Consider the following 24,259-nt stretch of genomic DNA (forward strand, 5'->3'; position numbering starts at 1 on the left):
AGATAACAACAAGAACACAACAACAACAATGATAATGATAATAATAATAATAATAATAATAATAATAATCATGATAATGATAGTAATAACAGTAATAATTATCATAATAATAACAACAACAACAAAAAAAACAACAATATACTGGGAAAAACCTGTTGAAATAGCACGCCCAACGGTAATTATGAGAACAGCGCTGTATTGCGGTCAAAATCACTGACATTATGGTGTTTGACAAGTTCAAAGAACATTCGCGAATTTAACTTGAATGTACGGATAGGTAATTTTCACTGCATTCCCTTGAATTTTTAATCCAAAACAGCGTTCTCCATATAATCAACGTATCGCCTGTAAATCCAAAAGGTTTTTTCCATTGAATAATAATAACAATACTGATAATAATAATAACAATAAAGAAACAAATACGATCCAAGAAAGAAATTCGTGAATAATGAAAATAAGAATGAGAAACTATGCAAGGGGAAAAAACTAACACATATTTTCCCATTTAGATTCTTATGTCTTGTACTTTCACCGTCATTTTGTTTCGATAAAGAAACTACAAGGCTCCTGCTTGCAAATATTTGACGAAAATTGTAAAGTGACGTACCTACCATGTGGAAAAAAAAAAATACTTGGGATCTAACCGCTTGAGCAAGTGTCCAATCCGACGTTTCATTTATATTCGCTACTGAACAATCGTGACCAAGTACTGAAAGTTTCTTTCGTCAAATATCCAGTAGCCTTAATCTCGTTAGATAATTGGCGAACATTGCTTCATAGGATTTTAATTTAACTGTTAGCGTTTACTCGTTTGTTCGATCGTTTCGTTCCTATTCTTGTCAATAACCACTGTATATTTCTAACAGATCTAAGCTTACACGAATCTAAATAGATATTGACGAGGCCAAATCTGTGTGAAATTTTTGGCCGATTGGTTAATTAATTTCGGATTAGGTCGGGTCACGGATCCGAATTAGGAACTCGGAAATATTGCCGACAAAATAGACCTATACGTCTATGCAGATGTTTACATACACTCCTATGCACATAGATACAGATATTGAAATATTTGGTAAGACAGATAATATAGACCGTATCGATACTACCCACACACCCCCAAACACACACACACGCCCATGTAACTAGGGTTGCACAAAAGTTATCACGATTTGTGTAATTATACGTATTCGTAATCCGACATTCTGCATAAATTCTGCTGCGGTTACCGTATACTTGAACCGTCAATTTTTTTCCATCCGACGCAACAACCGAAGAAGAAGAATCAATCTCCATTTATATAATATTATACGATACAGACACGGCGTACAGGGTCATCTATTAAATACCGACCGGCGGACCCTCGGGTGAGATGGAGGGCTTCGAGTAAAACGGCTGCATGCTATTCGATAGATGACCCTTTTTCATTCGCCAAACTCTAATAATTAACGCACGAACCCAAAACAATATCGATCTTCGACTTTCTCCGCGTAACATTCTGCTGTAATAGGTTCATCCTGAATTGACTAGAAAACAAATTACAGTTCGATCGCGCGGCGAAAAAAAATGAAGAAATGGAAAGAAAAAGAGAAAACATGCAGTTCAATATAACGACTGCCGCGATCCGCAGCCTCTGACCGGACTGGCAAACATTATCATATATACAGATATACACACTTGCCGGGAAGCCTAGGTACACTACATAATTACAATTATTGCACTATGGCGAGATCGAGAAAAATTTCATAAAAATAAAGTAGTAAAGTATAAATGAAGATCGTTACAGAGAAGCTACTGAAAAAAAATGTACTGTATTAAACGAATCGACATAAGCGGAATAATCCAACAACATTCGTGGTTTAAAATACACTACACGGTATACACCTGACAGATATAGTACACACGCTTCGTACCGATGTGTGAGATAATTCTGTTTCGTGCTCATGAAATGGCAGCATGTGACCATTTTAAGGAATAGTACCTACTATTATTAATAATGATGATAATAATAATAATAATAATAATAATAATGATAAACTAAAATAAAAATAATAATAATAACAATAGTAATAATAATATTAATAATAATAATACCAATACCAATAGTAATAATAATATATAATAATAGTAATAGTAATCATTGTAGTAATAATAACGATAATAATAATTATAATAATAATAACAACAACAATAAATGATAGAATTGTAATATGATTATTATAACAAGCTTAATAATTACAACATAATTTTTTTCAAATTTAATGATAGCAAAAACATTAATAATAATAATAATGATAACTACTATGATAATAATTAATATTATTAATATTATTATTATAATTATAGCTGTAACGATAACTGTAATACCGACGATGTCAAAACAGTCCTCGCAGAAAATACTAAAGAAGAATGATGAAATTGATGAGAATTTAATACGTTGGATTGACGAGCAAACGAAAACGCAGCGTTCATTTCTCAGGAACATGATTATGTAGAATAACGTATTGATGCTTGCTGTAGCACGTATAATTCTGATCAGCAGGACGCTGGCCGGCAGTTGAATCATTAATTCGAAATGCATGCGTATAATATGACGCTTTACTGCAGACACATGTTCTATACATGCAGTATTTGGTATACCTATATTGATCGCCGCGACATGCGTAGACGACCAACAATTAACGCGGCGCGGGCTTCGTTGCACCATAATTTATATAATTGCCGTTTGCTTGAGTTTGCCGGTCCTTGGCAAGTTCGCACGATCATTTGGCGTTTTTCGCATTCGTCGCGTTGAAAATTGGATTGCAGTTATAAAGAGGAAAAATATTGTGTGGGTGATGAAGGGAATGAAATCGGTGAATAAAAGTATAAAATAAAACACATAAACAATAACAAGTATAATAATCGAGCCCAAGATGTGCGATTGAAATTGTTCGATTATGGGAAACCAGTGTGGAAAAACAAGTGGAAACTCTGATCCACAAACAAGCTTCAAAACTAAGGACGCACTGAATTTCATGTTTGTCAAGCACGAGGTTACGCGACGGATTTAAACGTACTTACGAGATTTCATCACACTTGTTCGTTGAACATCGGATCAATTTACGATTCTTCGTGCTATGTAACCGCCGTCGGATGTCAGCTTGTGTGTACAACATCGAAGCCAGTCTCGCAACGGAATGTATTGATTGAAAATTTGTATGATATTTATACAGTCATAGCTGACCAGAGCGCACTTTTTTCACAACGGCACGATCTATTTTCAAAACAACTTCGAATCGATTCGAATTATTGAGGAAAAATGTCAGACCGATTCTCGTAAGTACTCTTAAATCGGTCGAGCGGGAGTCCGTGTTCGAAACTCCATTAAGATATTTTCTTGGTAATGAATCACACTTTTATTATTATTATTTATCATTTACTATGTATTATTATTATGTCTTACGTATTATTATTATTATTATTATTATTATTATTATTATTATTATTATTATTATTATTATTATTATTATTATTATTATTATTATTATTATTATTATTATTATTATTATTACTATTAATACATCATTTGCATTATTACACTACAATTGCTATTGAGATTGCTATTGTTTGTCTACCTTGATTACTTTAATGGCTACTATCCTATTATAATTTCTTCTACTATAATAACTACTACTATTTTTGTGCCTTCAGTGATTGATTATTTGCTGTACTTTGATGAATTTAGTAAAATGCATATGTATGAATTTGTTTAATTTTTGTATTTCATATAATATGTATTGGTAATTCTACGAGAATCATGACGGAAAACAGAATAACATGCAAAATTTGAAATATGATTGATAAATAAAATTATGACGACGATAATGATTATAATGTTGACTACTACAATTTTATTTACTACTAGTACTACTACTAATACTGCTACTACTACCAGTACCACTACTACTACTACTACTACAACTACAACTACAACTACTACTACTACTACTACTACTACTACTACTACTACTACTACTACTACTACTACAACTACTATTACTACTACTACTACTACGTATTCGCAAAATGGAAAAACAAAACTTGTGCACTGCATATTGTTTTAATTTTCACAAGGCGCATAAAATTTTGATGACAAATTAAAGTTATGGTGTTTTTAATGGATAATGTTCAAAGATTACTACATATATGGTTAATCATTAAGTATACAAAGAATAAAAATAAAATTAATAAATATAAGACAAGACAGATGGTGCGGTTATCCCTCCATAGAGCAAAATTGTCGACAACTTTTACCTCAAAGTTGAGTAAAACTAATCAACAATCAAAATTGTTTTAAATAAAAAATGACGCCACATCGTAGATGATAGAACAACTTCAAACAACGCGTTTTAATTTCAAGCTCAAGAAACGTCTGGTCAATTTTACTTGATCTCGTTGGTTTTTATCCGATCATCTCCTGCAGGTCTATATATTAGGTATTCCATGCCAACTCGGCAAATGCCCTTTCTTATACCATTATCCTGATTCTGAATGGCACTCCTGAACTTTTTCAGACTTTTGTCACGAACCGTTATTTTTTTATAAATTTAAATGTAAAAAAACGCCATTTTTTTGATTTCGAAAAAAAAAATATTCCAACGAAATAAATAAAATATGGCGAGGGAAACCATTTGTCGAGTTGGCGTGGAATACCTCATATGTAGAATATAGGTATGTATTGGTAGAATACCCACGCTCCAGCTTGAAATACATATGAAATGCGAAAAAGATATACTTGGGCGGTTATGAAAAATTGATTGAATAATGAAATAAAATAAAAATGAAGTTAAACAAAAATACATTTGGGACTCTATAACCGTGGAGGGAAAACTCGCCGCTGAGTTTGATTAAAATTTTGTTGATGTGAGGAATTGCCACATACCATAGATCAGAAATTGTAGTGAAAACCTTACTGCATTGGATGTTTAAAAATTAGTTGTACGAAAAAAGAAATGAAAGAAAGAAGGATGCGCCTCGACCATAAACTTACCCTAACGGATTATACCTAGCTATCGTTTCGACAAATTATCGATCCGACATATAAATTAAGATACGCAAATCTGTCGAAGACTATGCGATCATTCGCTAAATACGATAATTTTACAGCACATACATATCCATGTATTATATATATATATATATATATGTATGTACCTCCATACACACTTCACGTCCTCACGCGTACACAATGGACATAATAATTTGTGGACGATTGATTTTTAGTTCCAAGTCTGTTCCGTAACGGGTGAAATAACTATCCGATCAACAATACTTACTATGGCTCGTAATATTATATTTACACTTCTTCTATTTGTTACTATATACCCACAGCCGTATATCAAACAAACCACAAGTGCAATAATGACACAGGCATAGGGCTTGAGCGTTTCCGTTAATTTCACTCTATTATTGTTAATATTGATACTTTTTTCACACAGTTCGATTGTTTCAAATTCACAATTCCCTGTAAAAACATGCCGACGCCCGAGATTTATCTTGCTGTTACGACCGTTCCAAGCCCTTGCGGCGAATTATCTTTGCGCACGCCAGCACGGCTATGCATTGTTATTATCAATACTAGTACCATAATTATGCTTATACTATTATTATTACTACTAATACTACGGCCAATACTTATATGTGGTGATGATGATGATTACTATGATTAATGTTATCACCGTCGGTGGTAGGACTAATACCAATCTGCTATCACTACTACTACCACTACCACTATTGCCACTACCACTGTTACTGCGACTGCTACTACTACTACTACTACTACTATTATCACTACTATAACTTCTAATGACTGCTGCTGCTGCTGCTTCCATTGTTATTGTTGTTGTTATCATTATTACTATCAGCAACACTATCATGATTGTTATTGTCTTTAACAGTGTCCGCTGGAAATGACAAGAATTTCCGACTCACTGCTCGCAACTCGAAATAGATCCGGAACGTCGGCATGCCGCAATGCTACCTCAACAATTCCTCTGAATTCAAACAGAAAACTCATACCTCATGATCCGCAATGGAAAATAATAATTATACTACGTAGACCGTTGAACACAGATTTTTTACAAAGTTACAGTTGTAATTCTATATAATAATATCTACTTTAAACACACACACACACAAACACACACGCTGACGTGTGCAATGAAATTCGAACGTTGGTATATAACAAAAGTTCTATAACCAACAGTCAAGTCTTCTTATCTTTCTCGAATTAGCACACTCATATACAAGATCATTTATTGAACACTGGTCGCCCGATCCTTGAGTGATGACGCTGGAGGGCCACTGATGCTGGCTTCGTGCAGCTAAAATCGTCTGCATCCGTTACACACGTCGACAGTGTTCAGTAAGTTACCCTGTATGTCCCGTAACGCTTGATACAGGTTACAATCCATACTACATCCACAATTACACCCAGGAAATATACTACAGAGAAACATTAGGTATTTATAAAGTTAACGGGGAGTGAAGAAATTAATAATAAAATAATTAATAATGAATAATGAAACGTCGTAATGATGGTGCGATGAGTAGAATACTGCAGGTAATAATCATGCGACGATAATGACGATTATGCGGAAGAAATTTTGGAAGAATAGATTTATGCAATCCATCCCGTTAGGTACACGTTTGGTATGTGCGATGAATGAATATTATTACATATATAATATATATATGTAATCATATTCGCTGTACATATATAATATGGTTATCGACGGAACGGGTGTGTATATTTTCAATGCTCGGACGTTCCGGCGATCAGGGCCGAGAAGATCTTAAACCCCCGCGTCGCCCTCAAGCATTATACACCCTCGCCGAGGGTAGCTTAATGTTTCACGGTTTTTCGAATCGCCCGCGCCTTACCCGGCAGTCAGTACGCGGCAGAACGCCAACGAGAACGGGTATAAAAAATGACTAGAGGGTCGGTCCCTTCACTGCCCGGTAAGGAACGAGTTTTCGTAAAGCCGGGAGGTACAATAGCGGTCGCGCGTAGGAACGGAAATTAAGCAATCGCACATACGTGGGTGTGTTCATCTGCGAATCATCTGCGAATCATCTGCGAATCGTCTCCTTATTGTTGGCACGTTGACAGGTCATATTTGAAACACAGTATGCCGAATGTCTGGGGGTGTAATACAGATGTAGAAAGAAACCCGAGACTGCATCGTTCACCCGCGGCAGAGCGTTGTCACGGTGTGCCGGAATGTGTAATTGATTTTTTACTCACATAATGTCGTAGAACGGCGAATAGGAAAGAAGAGTGGCCGTGGATATGTTTTTATTCATTGGAAAAAATTCATCAATCATTTCTCTTCGAACATTCAACCGTATAATAGCGCTGTCGGACAGCCGTTCGTTTCCGGCTTGACCGTTCTTTCGTTGTACCGCATTCTCCGATCGCGTATACCTGAAAGGCTGTTCACTTTTCTTTCTTCTTCGAAAATGAATCCTAGGCCAGTTGCCAAGATGGAAAGTATAAACTGTTCGATTTTTCTCCATTGTCCAACAATCGTCATGGAAACTGAGTGTGAGCCGATCATGTAATAACGTATTTTACCTATAGGCGTACAGCCGTCTGTATTAATATAATACCTGGTAACAATTCCTCACGAATGATGTGCTTCGAATATTGTGGCATCAAGATTTATTGCGAATTATTATTGTATAACGTACTCTTGAAATTTATAAATGTAAAACCGTTAAAATATTAAGAAAACAAAGCAAAATGGAAAAAAGTAAGAATAAATTCACTGTATAGATTTTGGAAATCCGAAATGGATTTATGTGCTTAGATGCTAAAGAATAATGATAAATAAAATTATTGAGAAAAAAAACACAAGAAAACATTTAAAATAACATTTTTTCAATCCCAAAAACGTTTTTAAACAACAGTCAGAATATAACAGTTGAGAACTATCCGTGGGATAACCGGGGATTCGTAAATTATTTGATTTGCCAATCGAACGATGAATATTGTCTGCATACAGCTTATCTGTGTATTTTGGCACCGCTTGCTATCTTTATAATATAATACGTAACATATGAATGGTTGTATATGTAGACACCAGGTTAATTAAATCCCGATTCACAGCTCGTTATATACTCATATAATGCAAATGTATGACCTACAACACAAGAATTGTGCAGCCTCGTCTTCATTGATAACACATATAAATCCAAAAATTAATAATGTAATAACAGTCGTCGGTAAATTCACGTATACACTTGAAGCCAGTCTCTCGCAAGTATCGCAGCATACACATTCACTTATATATTAAATTACATTAAATGAGAACCGCTCTCGGGCAAAATATTCATAGAATCAGATTTATAAGGAATTTATGTGTAACATTCAATCGAGGATTGTATGTAATTGTATATATATGAGTACAATGCAGTCCATGAGTTATTATACATTCTCCTTTTTCTACCATGAAAAAAAAATAAATTATTCTAGTTAATAAATATGTCTGCTCTGTCCTGTTCAATTATCCCCAATTCCCGTTATTCCGCAATATATTTCAATACGAGCGAGTCATGTGCAATTAGCAATCGGTATATTATTTTTTCCATGGTATAGATATAAAGTCGATAAAAAAAATTTGGTATGAAAACTAAACTGTAACCCGTGTGAGGATGTGCACTTCGGCAAACACCTTTTTCAGCATAGGTCCACGATTTCGACAACGCCAGATTCCGGTGCCTATAACATGACCGATACTTCAAGGAGCCCGTAATTTAGCATCACGGAGTGCAAATCTGACATCTTTTCAAATGTCTTCCTGTACCTACGTAGAAAATGTTTTCAGAACGATGTTATTGACTACAACAATAGCATTCTGTATCATTGTGAAGTTGTCGGTCATACGAAACTGAACAAGTTAGGGTCTTTTTGTTAATTCCGGACATACTTCTAGGGTGTGTAGATATTTTGAAGTAAGACATCCATGGTCGGGAACTCATCCTAACGGCTGTGGGAAGCTTTGAAAGATTTGTTCGTATTAGTGTAACGAATTACTCTCGACCCAACGTTTTAACCTACCGTAGATATAACAGTACAAAGTTCTCGTGTAAACTCAAAAATACGATAGTTAAAAAAAAAGTTTATTACAAGTAAAGGAAGTCAAAAAATCAATGGAAACGTTCAAATTTTTATATTGTATATCAGGGTAAGATGCAAAGCGCGCAAGGGCGAACCTCCTGATAATCTTGATACATAATACAGCTTCGACATACTATAATGAATCAGTAGGGCTTAATTTATTTTACCAAAATGGTCCCGTGCCTTACTTTTAATGGATCTGAGACATCTTTTCGTTGTCGAAACGGTGTTTTCGAAAAAGAAAGGCTATAATAAAGAAATTGATGGACATGTATGTTGATAGAGAAATAAATGAATGGATGATTTTGAGCCACTGGAGAACGGGGCGCAATAACTCTAGATTCGTTAGTGGGGATTCGATAGTAGTTACGATCTGACGTGTCGGTGAAATCCAAGAGCCATGCACAGAAAAATACAATAATTTAATAAAATCCTTCCCTCATTTTCCGTGCGCAGCATGATTCATGCCTCAAGTACGTCTATATTTTAATTTGTGAAATTAAGTCGGCGATGAAATGTTTCACAGTGAGGCGGAAAACGTGTGCCACGCCATTGAATATTTCTAACAATTCTCATCAACTGCATAGAAGCAGAAAAAAAATCACATTTCCCAAGCAAGTGATAGTTTATGTGCGTTGCACTCTTTGGTGGGAATGAGTCTCACTTATAGTTATAGTGAGACCCACCAAGATTGATCCGCTGGATTCATTACAATCCAAATTCCCGGCCATGCGACACACACAGAAATAGCTGGCATTCTTCTTCTTCTTTACATTGAAATGGTTGACGGTACCCGTCCGGATTTCAAGCATGTGAATATGGAGATCACAGCGAGCCTGCGAGCGAGCGGTTATTAGTTCTGGTCGGTGATTCTAGTTGTGACCCCAGCAACACGGAACGGTGTTTCCAGACCTGTGTTATACAAGACCGATGCGATAGGCCATGCAACGTGGTCGAGTTGTCCACTGCACTTTGGAATCCTATCATTTGTATTGCACGAATAATCCTCAACAGACAAATGCAACAAAATTTCGCCAAATCACAAGTGCAATCGAAGATGACTAGAATAGAAGCCCTAGCATCGCGCGTGTCGTCGACCAAGACTCAATAATTTTTTCCTACTTCATACGTGGACTACAGGTGAAATACTGAAAGACCTGGGTACGAGCTGCGATACGGATCTCATCGTCCTCGGTCAAACTAAGGGCATTAAATAAAGCTAACATTTTATGGCCGAGAGGTAATCTCGGTGGGAACCGAATTAACGAGAGTTGTCACTCAATTTCGAGCTGATTCGTATCCCCTGCTAAACGCCCTCCGTCGGACGTCGTGGTTCCAGTAATTACACCAGGAGCAGAAATAGGGCTATCATAGTTACAGTATAGGTATACTAACACGTACAATAAACGTTGTCGAACGAATGTTGGGCATATGTATGTAATTGTTGACTAGGAATGCCTAACTGGATTATAAAAAAATGGCTACTCAAACCGGCCGCGTCGCATGGACCATATCCCCTAGAAGCCGTTCGACGCTAACGTCCCCCACGGTCGGCTTGAAGAGCAACTCCTGGAGCGTCCTGCGGCAGAGAGCTCTCACCGGTGGAAGGAGAAGAAGCAGCCGTCCGACGCGACCCGCGCCCTGATCGCCGAGTACGGCTACGGTTTGTTCCTGAAGTGCGGTCACCCTGACGGCCTCGGCTAGACCTCGTGATTCTGCGAAGGAGGGATCGGCGTTCAACACTTTCCTTCCTTTACCTCCCACTTTCTGTTTCATAAATTGGAGGAGCGTATACAGTGAAACTTGAGTCATACGTTTCTCAAGGGCACCATTGATGGCAATATTGACGTATAAGTGAGAATAACGTTGAAGTTAAATGCCCAAATATTTCAAACCTTCATGATTCGAAGATAAAGAATTTCAGTTTCAAAGCTTTTATAAGGTATCATCTTGTCATTTTATTCACCCTAGCGAAATTTACTGATATTATTAATTGAAGGATTTCCTTTTTGTTGACCCCTCAAGAACATACTGGGTTATCCCGACCCATACCTTTTTCTTCTAAGACAGTATTTCTTCAATAATTTTTCTTTTTTCAGATTTTCTTTTTCATATTTATGCTTTATATTTGTGCTTCTAAACTACATTATCACATTCTAAGGTAGTGAAAATATACCCCTAGAGTTTTTCAGGTAGATTGGACTCGTACATTTGAAGTGGTCACACATGAAAAATAGGACAGGATTATTTTGAACCAGAGTGGGTGTTCTCATCATCAAAAAAATAGGTGTGTTCTCGCAGGATTAAAGTTAGTCCAGTGACGATAAGTGAAAATCCTCTTTTCGTAGACCAGGACCAAGAAAATTTTACGTATTAAACCTATAACCGAGAAAAACTTACGAGTGCGAAACGTATAACTGAGGTTTCACTGTAATTCTAGCCGGGTGGGGGTGCATTGTCCCTGAAGTGTAATAAGGTTCGGTTTTGTACCTCCTTTGAAAAGAACGATCGCCTTCAGGCAAGCGTACTCGGAGTGGTCGATCCTCAGCGTTGCGCATCTCGCCAGAAGTTCCCTGAGTCTTCTTGCCTCCTCTTCGAGGCCAGATCGCCGGTCGATGGATGCGTCAGCCGAGACCAGAGCAGCCGCCTCCACCGGAAAGTTCCACTGCGCCGCGGTAAGGACAAACAGTTCGCTCCAGGACTCTTCGAGGAGTATCGCCTGGTCTCGGTATGATAGCTGAAATAATTGAAGAAGTAAAACATATTTTAGGCAAACGGATGATTTTTTCATTCGTACGACGATAAAGTTTCGGCGCTCTTTATTTTATTGCTGGAGAAATGAAGAACGTTTTTTTTTTACATTCAGGAAGAACAACCTGAAGGAAGGAGGGTATACTTCTGGCCCATTTGACAGCCAGAAAAAGTAGTTTCGCTGCGGATTCGTAAACATTTTCCGTTGTCAACAGCGTCAACCCCGAGGAGGCGTAGTCCGACATTGCCGTTGCCAGGCTCGATGGCGCGGATGCCAAAGGATCGCCACGGGCGTCCTCTGCAAAAAATCAATAACTCGGCCAGTCATTTCGTCGCTTCGCATGTTGATATCACTATATCACTGTCTTTAATATACATATTTATACACGTTACGTACGTAATCCTAGCTGTTCTCGTTGGATGGGTACCCTGTTGTTAACCGATATGTAGATATATCAGTTATACGTATAAAATTACGCACTCACCCTTTCCCGAGTTTTGGCTGTCAACGGTCGCAGCTTCTTCGGAACTCGTCACCTCGTCTTCCTTGGCTGAAAGAGGTGGCGGCAGAGATTCGTTCGCAGCTCGCGCCAGGAACAACCCCTGAATCGGAGGCGATGCCTGACACTTGAAATCTATACCTGAGGGTCAACAGCGGCTTCATAAAACCTCCATTTATTACAGACCGACACATCGGCTACACGTTTGTATTTGTCATTTCTTTGAGTTTTGAAGGTTGGTCGGAAAATAATCATCTTACTTGCGGTAAGATTTGGTACGCCGGCCAGGTTGCCATTCGAATTTTCAAAAGAATAGATCAATGAAAATCGACTTACCCACGCCTGGTGCAAAGGTCGGTATCGTTGGCTTAAATGGGAAAAAGGCTGGGTAGATGAGCGGATGATACGGAGCTCCCGTGGCCGTATGGTAGATGTGGGGAATCCCGGGATGAAGCCCCGATGGAACTCTGCGGACGGTGGTCGCAAAAGATGCTACATTTCTCGGTGCTCTCTCGTGCTGTACCGCTACATTGTGGAAACGTTTGATTCATGCGAGTATAATGAATAAGACAAGAGAATAACGAGAAATGTAATATGAATTATGATTGTTTCATTCAAGTATGATTTCTTTCCTGTCTATTTGTCTCGGCGGACCTCCAGTTCTTCAGAAATCTATCCTATAGAGTAAGAGTCCTGCAGAGAATATCCTACAGAGTTCGCTTCTACGGAAAGCGAAGCCTGACTTGTTCTGGCTTTCGGGGTGATACTGCATTCACCCTTTGCGTTTTCATCAGGGGATTGTGTGCTGTGGTCCCGGATATGGGCTAACATATTCCAACCTTTAGAGTGCCAGGGAACACTTGGCTCCAGTGTTCGCACGAGTAGGTCTCAACTTTTGTAAATAATTTTTCTGTACAATCGCACAGAGCATTCTGTAGAATAAACTTTCTATACAAAAGATTACGTTTATCATTTCAGGTCAAAAGTTTTCTGTAGGACCCCGCTCTGTGGAATGAAATTTCTCTAGCAGAGGTCCTACAGAATATTCTTTATATAAGGACTTTTACTCCGTAGAACAGATTTCCGTAGAACCAGTCCATCCCCATTTGTCTTGAGAGCAACCGCATCTTTTTCCGCCTTTGCCCTTGTCTACTCTAATGGCACTCGCTAATTGATACCCAAGCGGAATCAAGCGTTTGCATTGTGATTCGATCGACGTTGCGTGGGTGAAGGGGGTTGGTGAAGGGCGAAGGGGGAAGGGAGAAGGCTCTGGCATTGAGTGGCGTCGCCGCTTCAAGTACCATTTTGTTTACAAAAGCTGCGAACCTCGGCCTGCTTCTGACACTTTGTCCCGCCCCGACAAACCGTCGTGTAATGGGTGTTTTTCGTTCGGTTTTCTTTTTTTTTTCTCGTTTCGTTCTTTTTTTCACAACTAAAGTAAATACGTCACTTGGCATATGCATTGTGATGTTATTTGGGTATCGGAACGACGGGTTGCCCGTACGGCGACACTCTCAGGGTGCAGGGTGGCATTCGCTGACTGCCACGGCAGGGGTGTTTGCACAACGATGTGTACATAAATGACGTATGACGCGTTTTATAAGTGATCGAGGAGTAAGTACCGCGGTGGCTCGACAAACCGCAACGGCCAGCATTTTCTCTGTGTAGGTATGTAGATGAGCGTGGGTCTGATATGCTTGTGTAATATGCAGGCCGAATATTATATAGGTATATGTTTATAGGCATGAGAGGGGGCTTATTGCCCCGTGACGAACATGTTAACGGCAGAGATTTTATGTTTCAGAACAGATCCACAGATTGTGACGATCCAAACAGAGAAGGAAATTGTGATAATTGTGAGAAAATCAATACAACATGCAAACAGCTGTCATATACATCTGTGTTAACAGTGTGAAAGTATAGGATTTCAGAGTGCTGGAAATCTTAGGAAGCGCGAAATCAGGGCCTCGCAGAAGAAAGTTTACGACTAATTGTAAGCTTGGGTCCACCCTGCGTAGTCTGTGAAATGGGTTCTGACTCATCTGTTCACCAGGGTTGACACCAGCCTCACAATCGCCATCGTTTATGATTAAGGATGGATCGGCTGGACCGTTTCAAACGAACGTCAGGAAAAGAAATGAAAAATCAACATCGGATCCGTTTAACAGAAGCTGATGTAAGCGAATTTGTATAATACAAGCTAACTATAAGATGTCAAAAATTTGAGAAATGATTTTACGATCGAAACGTTCAAAATGGTTTAGCTATGGTTCTCCCAATCAAAGTCGAATGTTTTATGGGAATTTCACTCGCTGACAAGATAAAATTTCCATAAAATACCTCAAAAATTTTCGAGAAATCCCACACTACAGCACAGTTAGAGGTGCTAATCAAACTGTCGACGAATGTTTTTTGCATCGTACTTACACAAATCAAAGTTCTATTCACTACTGCCTGGAGATGACTGTTTGTAAAATGTTTTGTCAGGTGAGCTTTGGAAATCACTAGGGCTGTGCGGGTACCAGAATTCTTCACGTCACGTCGCGTTGGAAAACATTTGTTAGTTTCGGGTCAGGTTTCCCGAAAATGTTGGGATTCGTGAAAATGTCGGGATTCCCGAAACATCAGTTTTGTCCAAATTTTCGGAATTTCCGGACCTCCCGATGAAAGATGATGTACTTTTTACTGGAAATATTGATGCCATTTAAGTATAATATTTACTATTAGTATTCGGTACTTAGTACTTGTCCAATATTATAGATATTTGGTAAGTTAGATTACCCATGTTTCGGGTCTTTCAAAAATTTCTTGATTCCCGACCATTCTGGGATCGCTGACAAACTCAATCCCATGCAAACCCGTTCCGAACCCGAACTACTTTTTCCGATATTTCGGGAACCCGCACAGCCCTTGAAATCACTGACAAATAACATAAGCTCAAACACGTTACAACTTAGAAAAAACACCACCGGAGTATATTTATTTTCATATAGCTCTAATTATGAAACATTTCCTCAAGTTGTCGATGTTACAACTTGCGCTACTCAAATTTGCTCGGAATATTTCTGTGAAATGTTGTTTTCATGTATTTACTATCATCAGCGCAAATAACATTACTGGAGGGTGGGGGTAAAAATATAGAAGGATGAAAAAATCCAAGGGCCATAATATCAAAATTGAAAAAGAGCGGAAACTTAATATATAGAATTTAAAAATGTTAAGAGTCGAAGCATGGAGACGTAAAAGATGAGAAAGGTCGGAACATCGAATGTCAAACTGCAGAATCGTCAGAATCCATCTCGATAATACAGAATCGTAAACAGATTCTCGATTCTGCTGTTCCGTGTTTTGACCCTGCTATACAGTTTTCAATTTCCTGTACTTGAACTTTACACATTTTCAAATTCTACGAATAAAACTTTCGCGTCTATGAACATTCAATAGGTATTCTGGTGCTTCTATATGAATCGGCAATTCTAGTTTTTTACCCCTACCCTTAGTGGAAACTTTTTAAACGGTTTTGCCATTTTTTCACAGCTATTGATTCCGACGGTCCCGCCGGCTCATCGTTAATAATAATGAATGAAAAAGTCAGACAAGAACCGGGCATACCGTCTCGCTTCATGTTCACACGCAAACATTTGGTGAACCGACATGCTTGGCACTGGTTCCTTCGGGATACATCGACAACGCATCGGCCGTTCTCCTTGCACACATAGTCCAGATTTCTGAAAACCGATACAGCAGGTTTTCAATGTCGAAAACGACAAGCATAATCCACCCGTTCTCCTACCGTGGACAAATAATCAAGTTAATATATAATTACCTCGCATATCTGCGGATGGACCGTTTGAAGAAACCGCGACATCCGTCGCAGCTCGGCACCCCGTAGTGTTTTCCCGAGGCCTTGTCACCGCATACTCTGCATAAGACTTCACCCCTGCCACCCTCCTCCATATCTCGTCGAATTACGTACGTACCCTTGTGTCAGAATATTAATGTATAACTATTTCATTACACTTTCGAGATATTTTACCCTGTATGTACATACTCGTATATCGCAATGGCAATAAGAATGAATAATCTATCGTCAACTACGGTGACCCTTGTTCGACATTTCGGTGAAATTTTAGTCAACTGAGAAAAGTGGACGGAGTTTGTTTTCAGTATAATCATGTGAGCTGCCTTTGAACGAATTCTCTTGTTACATAACACGCCCTAGATTGAGGCAATGTCCGCTCGTTTGTTCGCAATATCATGCTGCGGAAAGAAACTACTCCTAAAATCTGCTTAAATCACTGGGCTAAATATAAATTGTGAAACCTCTGAGATGAATTTTGTAATTTGGTAATTTGATTTCGAAAATTCGAAGTATTTCTTCGGATAGTGGAATTGCTTTCTCCATATACAAACATTCTGTTATCAAGCTTCTATCCATCGGCAAGCCTGTGTCCGAGTGATACGTAATTTTCCTACTGTTCCATGCGTCGCACAACAATAATTACAGATGGTTCTCCGTACAATGCTTCGGAAATAATTCATCCTACTATTTCCATCTAATTTGTATCCTAGACATACAATATTATCGGTAAGTGTGTAAAAACCACCCCTCTTTCCTTGCCGCTGCGAAACGCAGCATAATCGCAATGAAGCGGCGGGAAATATGTTATCTTCATATCCAAGTCTCCGCCGTGTTCGAAACCACCGAGTTAATGCCACTGCACGACCACTCGTGACTTCTGTAACAACCCTCTCCCTCGTTTCTCCTTCTTTATCTCCCCATAGTTCCTCGCCGGCGATGATGCAACACCTCTCCGTCACTCCCGCGCGGCCTAATAGGGCTACGTCGACCACCTGCTCGATTCCCAGACTCAATAATGCAGCGGCAGCAGGGAGCATGGAGCATCGGCCAGAGTCGACCTCCGGCGTAGCCAAGGCCGGCGACAATATGGCGTCGGGCTCTCCTGACATCCAGAAGCCCTCATTTGTGAGCATCGACTTGTCATAATATTGTTACTCAATGGCGGTGAACACCGCGGTGGCTTTTCGTCGAAACCGCGAGCCTTCGAACAGGGTTGTGGAGATATGGATGTAGCGTACGTGTATACGTGCATTATAGGTGCATGTGTGTTGCGTTGCAACCCTCTCCCAGGTTTCCATATACCTGTCTATAGTTGGTGGTGATCGTTAGCTTGGTAAGCTTTTGACGCTACTTGCAGAAAGTCGATGGCTTTGCTTCTTTCCGAGTTGACCGTATGCTCTCCCTCTGGTAGTCACATGCTGTTGTTATACGTTAGGTCTTTTCGAAAGCTCAGCTCTTACGAAGACTTGTGCAAAACTTCGTCGGGATGGAAAAGACAATGTACGGTAATATTCGTGAATACCACAACTTTCCTGCCAACTTGTTCTCGATCCGAAATAAAATTCGCGTTCAATCAAACTCGCATTTGTTCCGTCCCGCAAACAAGTTAGCGGAAAGGAACATGTTAGCAATAATGAATATTATTACCCTACGAATAAACGTAAATTTAAACAATAAAGAGAAGGAAACTGCACCAAACTAGCTAGCATGACTTTTATTCTTTCTAGCAGCTCTCTGTATAAAAGACATCTGGTAAATTTTCTGCTGACTACCACCAGAATTAGTGTACTGTCATATGAAGCATAAATGAGGTGAACTGCTTTAAATCACGGTGAAAAAGAAAAGAATAATGGGCCAAAAAATTCTAATCATGTATCTCGTTTAGAAGAATGAATTTCACAAATTATTGATAACCTTATGATAACCCCGAGTGACCTATTTTTTCGCTATTGTTTGAAAAACAAACAACAATCAAACGTCAGTTTTACTTCGAATACTGGCTATCAATAATAGTAGCAACGGAAACCGGAGTTTTGAGTATTCTCCTAGTTTGTCGGCATGAGCTTGAAATCGATTTTACCGAGAAATCACCGTAACGGTAACGGAGTAGATGTAACTCACGATCAGCCGAGTGACCCCTTGTCGTGAGTTACAGACGATGAATTCGATGTTACGTACACGTGATCGGGCAAGCAGTGGCCGGGTACGTAAATTGTTTAACCCTGCGTGTTGCACACGCAATACACCGCCATATGTCGTACACTTCCCGCGGCAGAACTTTCGGACGGACGTCAACTTCACCCAATAATTGCTCTCGATTATATTCCACCTATAGTACACGACGTAGGCATAGCGTATAAGTAAACAGAGAAATTTGCCTATCAATTAGTTTAACCGTTACTTACACAACACCTCCAGGAAATAACATGTGGATATCTGTTTGATTTCACCCTACATATTATTTTACGCATTGCAAAATTTTCGCCCCAAAAACCATTTTTTACCGATCCAAAAATTATAATCATCCGTTGGTTCATCAATTACACACAGTACAAAATGATCCGAGCTAATGTCGCTACAAGGCGTTCATGGCTCACGATAGGAAATTATTTCGGAATGTCTAATTTCCAGCCATTTATTCCGGTGTAGATTGAGTATCTGTTCGGTGCTAAGAACTCGGTCGTGTTTCCAGCCTGAAATCGTTATGATCAGTGAATTTTGTTTGGTAGATATCATACGCTAACTAAGAGCCGAACATGCTTTGAGACTAAGTTGTCTGTTAAACAAGCTATAATAAGCTCTCCTATAATGAGTTATCTGTTAACTTACGATATGCGTTCGTCGACTTCTGCTGGTGATTGAATTAAGACTCAATGTTAATGACTTCTAATTTAAAAATACATTCCGTTCGGTTCATACTCCTACCGCGGCGTCGTATCGCGGAGACGTCAACCGACTTGCTGTACGGAAGTCAAAGGAATTCAAATTTCTATCGCAGTGTCGGTGTTCGGTTGCTTGATTCTATACGAATCTTGTAGGTCTTCCACATAATGGCAAGAATATTGCAACCGCTTCCAAGCAATCGATCATAAAGTTTGGCAAGTTACTTAGTCTCCCGGTTCTTGCCGACTCACACGCTCCAGCAAGTGTTGTGGCGTATAGACGGATATGATGGTACCTATTTGGTAGTCCGATGACTTTCCAATAGCGCCGGATACTGCAAACTGTCACCAACGGGCGTGGATAAAAAATGCACGTCACATATAGCAATATCCGCAATTTACATACATATGCAAATTTTTTTGTCCCCAAATTATTAACTCGTCACGTCACGTGCACTTTTTCACGCGATGCCAATTGTTCTCAATACGCCAACTGATACATAACACGATGGAGAGATCGATTTGAAATTGATGATTTCTCATCCGTTGAAGAAATATGGACGGAAATGCGGCGGAAAATATATGCGTAGAGGTTGTTATATGATTTTACTTATAACGCGGGCCAAGTGAATTTTACTACTCAGGCTAAGACAATGAAGATATCGTCACATCGGTATACCCGTCAATATGGATTGCACCAAACGTATTACGACAGAATCTCCGACACCTGCAGCGACCGAAAACCAAACCGATTTTTAAGTCCACGGTATTCACAATTTCGTGTCGATCCCGAATTTAATTGCCATATTCCATTCTCGCCATCGAAACAACGCAAAACATGTGCGACTTTCGCACGCCATAATTTTAGTCGTGATTGCGTGACGCGCTGACTTTATTATGCAGAAGCAGAACCTCCCCTTGACTTTTACCGGTGTTACGGCATACGAACAGACGTACCTACCACTTGTATAATCCTCAGTTGCATCCACCGTCGTGTATTGATGAGCTCATATTACGATAATTCTTACTCCACTTTTCCAACCAGGTTTGCATTCGAACTTTTTGTTACGGTAGACCTCGCTAACACCCCGGATTTCAAGTCAGGTAGGTACTATTCTAAATAGCTAACCTACAGTTCCTAAAATAATCATTCCATAGAATAACTGTGAGAGTATGAAATTTAACTTGCAATCTTCAGCGTTCATTTAAAGATAGTCCCTAAGTTAAATTTGTTTCGTCAGTTAGGTTTTCGCAAGTTGAAAGTAACGAGCCTGCTAAATTATGAAGCTCACTTGACTCTATACTTGCAAGATCTTTGCTATGCCATTGAAAATTGTCACTTCAAAAGTTAAAATACCTACTTGCTTTCTCTGTATTAACGCTAAAAATTTCTAATCCATGGAATAAAATTTTTCCATCAACATTAATTTCTTCACCAATATTAGTTTTCGAAGCCTAGCAATTGTCGAAGATATCTTGACATTGCGTATATTTTCATTCCGCGAGGGCAGCAAACCACGGGAGTCCATGGAGCAACCCATTTGCCTGATGTGTACCATATGCTTCATAGCACTGGTTGTGTGAACTGAAGCCTGCACGACCACCGTGCCTGGGTTTATAGTTATATATAATTACGGAAATTATTCCATGTAAGCGACGGTAGCACCACACCAAGCTGCAGGCCCAGCCGAGATTTATAGCACGATTTTGTGCAACGCTACCGACGACTCACCCCCCTCTGTCTCCTCATACATCGGACAACAATTTACAGGTCACTCAACCAGGCTTGACAAATCACGGACTCTTCCGCAGTCTTCAAAGAGTCATGTAGGAAATTAATCCAAAACTGTCTGACACTGTCCGATACTGCCATCACAAATAATAAGTCCCGCTTCCAATTATTCAATACAGGGATAATGGAGGAAAGAGTCTATTCTGGTTTTTTATCATTAAATTTGATAGTGAAAAAGGGAAAAATTCTTGTAATATGTATACGTAATGTTCAAGGTTTGAAGTTGAAATGAGAGAAACGTTTTTTCTAATAATTTAATTTAAGAGTTAGAACTTCCGACATAGAATCTTCATTATAAATGCTGCAAAAAAACGACTTGCCATAAATTTTTCATGATACGTCTCACCTGAAATCACCGACGTTAAATTTTTTGAACGTGATGCAATGAATTAAAAATCGTTTTTTTCAAGTTTCATTGTACATACGAATATTTTCACCAAAAAATCTCATAATTAATTAGTCAACATCCCTTTAAATACTTTTCAATAATATTTGCAATACCATTGATTCGGTAGATTATTTTAAAGAATTAAGACTGGCAAACCCTCAACTAGGTTAACAATAGCAGCTGGTATTGCGGCACTTTATCCCTAAAATACAAGACTAAGTGAGTGTATATTTAAGCACAGCGAAATAATTGTCATTTTTTAAATCAATCTTTCCTATACGATGCCATGTTCTATTCTGAAATCCTGATATCCTAGCTCATTCTAAGAATTTTTTATGGACCACCTCTTCGGATTCATAAATGACAGTTACATCAGGTTTATTACATATTATACATCTTTTTACTTACTGTATGGTATACTATATTATTTTTTATGCTATTACTTAGAATTAAAATAGTTTTGTTCGACTTCAGGATTTCAGACTACAACTTCTTTGGATGTAGAGAATAATGATATTGAGAATGATTTTCTTCATTTCGTCCGAATGTATTTATAGGCATTTATAATTAGATGATTCTCACTTAATATTTCATATTTTTACCAAACATTTTTCCCTTTTTTTCCTATAGTTATGCTAGTACGCCAGTAAATTACATTAACTATACATCGTGACAACTAATAGCAACATGAATTCCGCTAATAAAAATATTATTGCACACGATAGGATTTTCAATGTAGGTTATGCTCACCGTGTACGAGACTGCAAATGGGATCATTATATTAGAGCAAATATTACCGCATTATAGTTTTACCGTAATCATCCTACAAATTTCTATCGCAATGTTAAAATCGTGTAAACTTCGGCTTTACTACTACGGATAGATGAATAATGTTGCAATCCTGAGTTTTAGATCATCCAATTTACCGAGGTCTCTTGTTTCATTAATCGTGATTTTCTCATGGAATAATACGTCGTGATTGACAAGTGATAGTCATCAAGTTTCCGCATGCTCAAAGTAAATTAGATGCTTACTTCATTTCGAATCTGTCAATATGTTATGCCCCTCGGAAGATGAAGAATATCGTCCTTTGACGTGCTTTTGATAGCTATAAAAAATATTCCCACTTTGCGACAGTAAGATACCCTTACACAATTGGCAAGCCGACGACCTGTAAGAAAACTTTCAATGGCATTCAAGAATTTGAGTAACGGTATTACGAATGAAGAGAATTTCGAAAAAGTTAATTGAATATTCATCATGACACATGGTGGTTCTATCGCTGCAATTTAGTTGATAAAATTTGATGTTGGTTAAAACATCTTCGAATACGTTTTGAACAAATTTTTGCGAGTGCATCAAGACACGGGACATTGTGGAAGTTCTAATTTGATAAAACTACATTATTATTCATTAATCAAACGAATTCTCGTGTTTTCAATTAATTCGCCACTATTAGTAACCAAGGATAAGAATAATTTATTAGTTCCTACTTGCTTCTGTACTACTCGAAGAATGATTGCCAGTATACAATCAGTCTATACCTCGCATGAATTTCGATTTTATGCGGAAGTTTCGGACAGATTTCAAACAAAATCCAAATTGTAGACCGAGTCTCTATTATCAACAGGCTATTTGCACCGTGGCGCGGTAACTGATTGTTTTTTCTAGGTGCGAGAATTATAAGAAACAGTTCACCAACTGAAGGAAAGATGAGTAGGTATACCGAAACTCAATTTGCGCAACTATAATGCGATTGACAACTGTCAACATTTTGCCCGTAAACGGCGTTATCCTTTGCATTCTTTATCTAGCGGCAAATCATAAAATTATACTTGCGGCCTAATTGTAAGGGATGATTGATTTTTGCAACCCGAATCAGCGTTTAGAAATTGAGGACAATTACTATCTAAATTTTTGCAGAGTGTGATCGAGAGCTTAAAAAAAAAAATCCCTGTTAGTTTAGTCATAACGATGTACAAACCTGCAAGAGGTCTTGTCCGTCCACCCAACTATTCACAATAATTTGCAAAAGCACGTAAAACATAATGAAGAAAATTGCACGTTGACTCACTCACCTTGTGAAAAATTCCAGTGGTCGTCAGATATGTCTCGTCCCCTCAAATCAGTGACAATCCCCGATGAAATTCGTAACAAATTGACACAACAGGTCAACTTTCAACGAACATATATTTTTCGCCTAAGATCTGCCGAAGGTTGTCGAGTTTTCGGAAATGATTTTAATTGGAACTGGTTCGCGAGGAACAGGATCAGTATTTATGGACCAATCAATAATTGCAGGGGTTCGACCGATTGACCGATCGGCTTGGTGTCCTGGTGATCTATGATTCCTGATTTTTGGTTACGTAGCTCGTGCCCTGGTGATCCATCGTGATCCTGGCCAAGGGTGAACGTTGGCGCCGCCTTCTTCCAGGCCGAAGTCACTCGTCGTTGGCCGAGAGGCGGAGCTTTCGACCGCAACCCTCCGGGAAGCTCGCAATTGGAGGGTTGCGAACCTCTTGCGTAAAAAGCACCAAGCCACAAGAAAGCACCTTCCTCATCCCTTCGGTCGGCCGCCTGTCATCATCTCTGCCTCCGCTTTCACTTATTTTCACACCTACAGTGCCGGTCTCTTTCAACTCGTGATCACCGAGTGGGTAGCATGCGCGCAAGTCCTGCTCGAATGGACGTCTGCCCTGCCAATAATCTTGAAAAAGTGAACAGAGCTTTAACTCGACGCAAGAGAGGCTGTTTAGGAAATATACCTGCATAGTACCCATCGGTTAGGTATATGAAGAGACAGCTTGCAAATTTCACTTTCAACACGATAGTGCCGCGTACTACGTTTTGGCGACACCCGAATAGGGGTTGACGTTGGGCAGGTTGGCTAAGATGTAACTGTGATGGAAGCACAGTGTGCTATA

At 38.9% G+C, this 24,259-nt stretch overlaps 1 protein-coding gene across 2 annotated transcripts; it reads right to left on the bottom strand.

Moving 5' to 3' along the window:
* Window positions 1–10,473: 10,473 nt before the first annotated feature.
* Window positions 10,474–23,655, bottom strand: LOC124409468 (nuclear receptor subfamily 2 group E member 1-like). 2 transcript variants are annotated; one of them, XM_046887082.1, is made up of 8 exons: window positions 23,414–23,655; window positions 16,238–16,392; window positions 16,024–16,139; window positions 12,748–12,936; window positions 12,397–12,552; window positions 12,037–12,209; window positions 11,651–11,897; window positions 10,474–10,875 (listed from the first exon to the last, which is right to left on the bottom strand). In XM_046887082.1, exons 2-8 carry the CDS (start codon window positions 16,366–16,368, stop codon window positions 10,646–10,648), a joined length of 1,242 nt encoding a protein of 413 aa, XP_046743038.1. In that variant the 5' UTR covers window positions 16,369–16,392; window positions 23,414–23,655; the 3' UTR covers window positions 10,474–10,645. The 2 variants fall into 2 exon arrangements, with proteins under 2 accessions (XP_046743038.1, XP_046743039.1); XM_046887083.1 differs by lacking the exon at window positions 23,414–23,655 and having other exon boundaries at window positions 16,238–16,426.
* Window positions 23,656–24,259: the final 604 nt, after the last annotated feature.

Source organism: Diprion similis, chromosome 8 (assembly GCF_021155765.1).
Source record: "Diprion similis isolate iyDipSimi1 chromosome 8, iyDipSimi1.1, whole genome shotgun sequence".
NCBI classification, from domain to species: domain Eukaryota; kingdom Metazoa; phylum Arthropoda; class Insecta; order Hymenoptera; family Diprionidae; genus Diprion; species Diprion similis.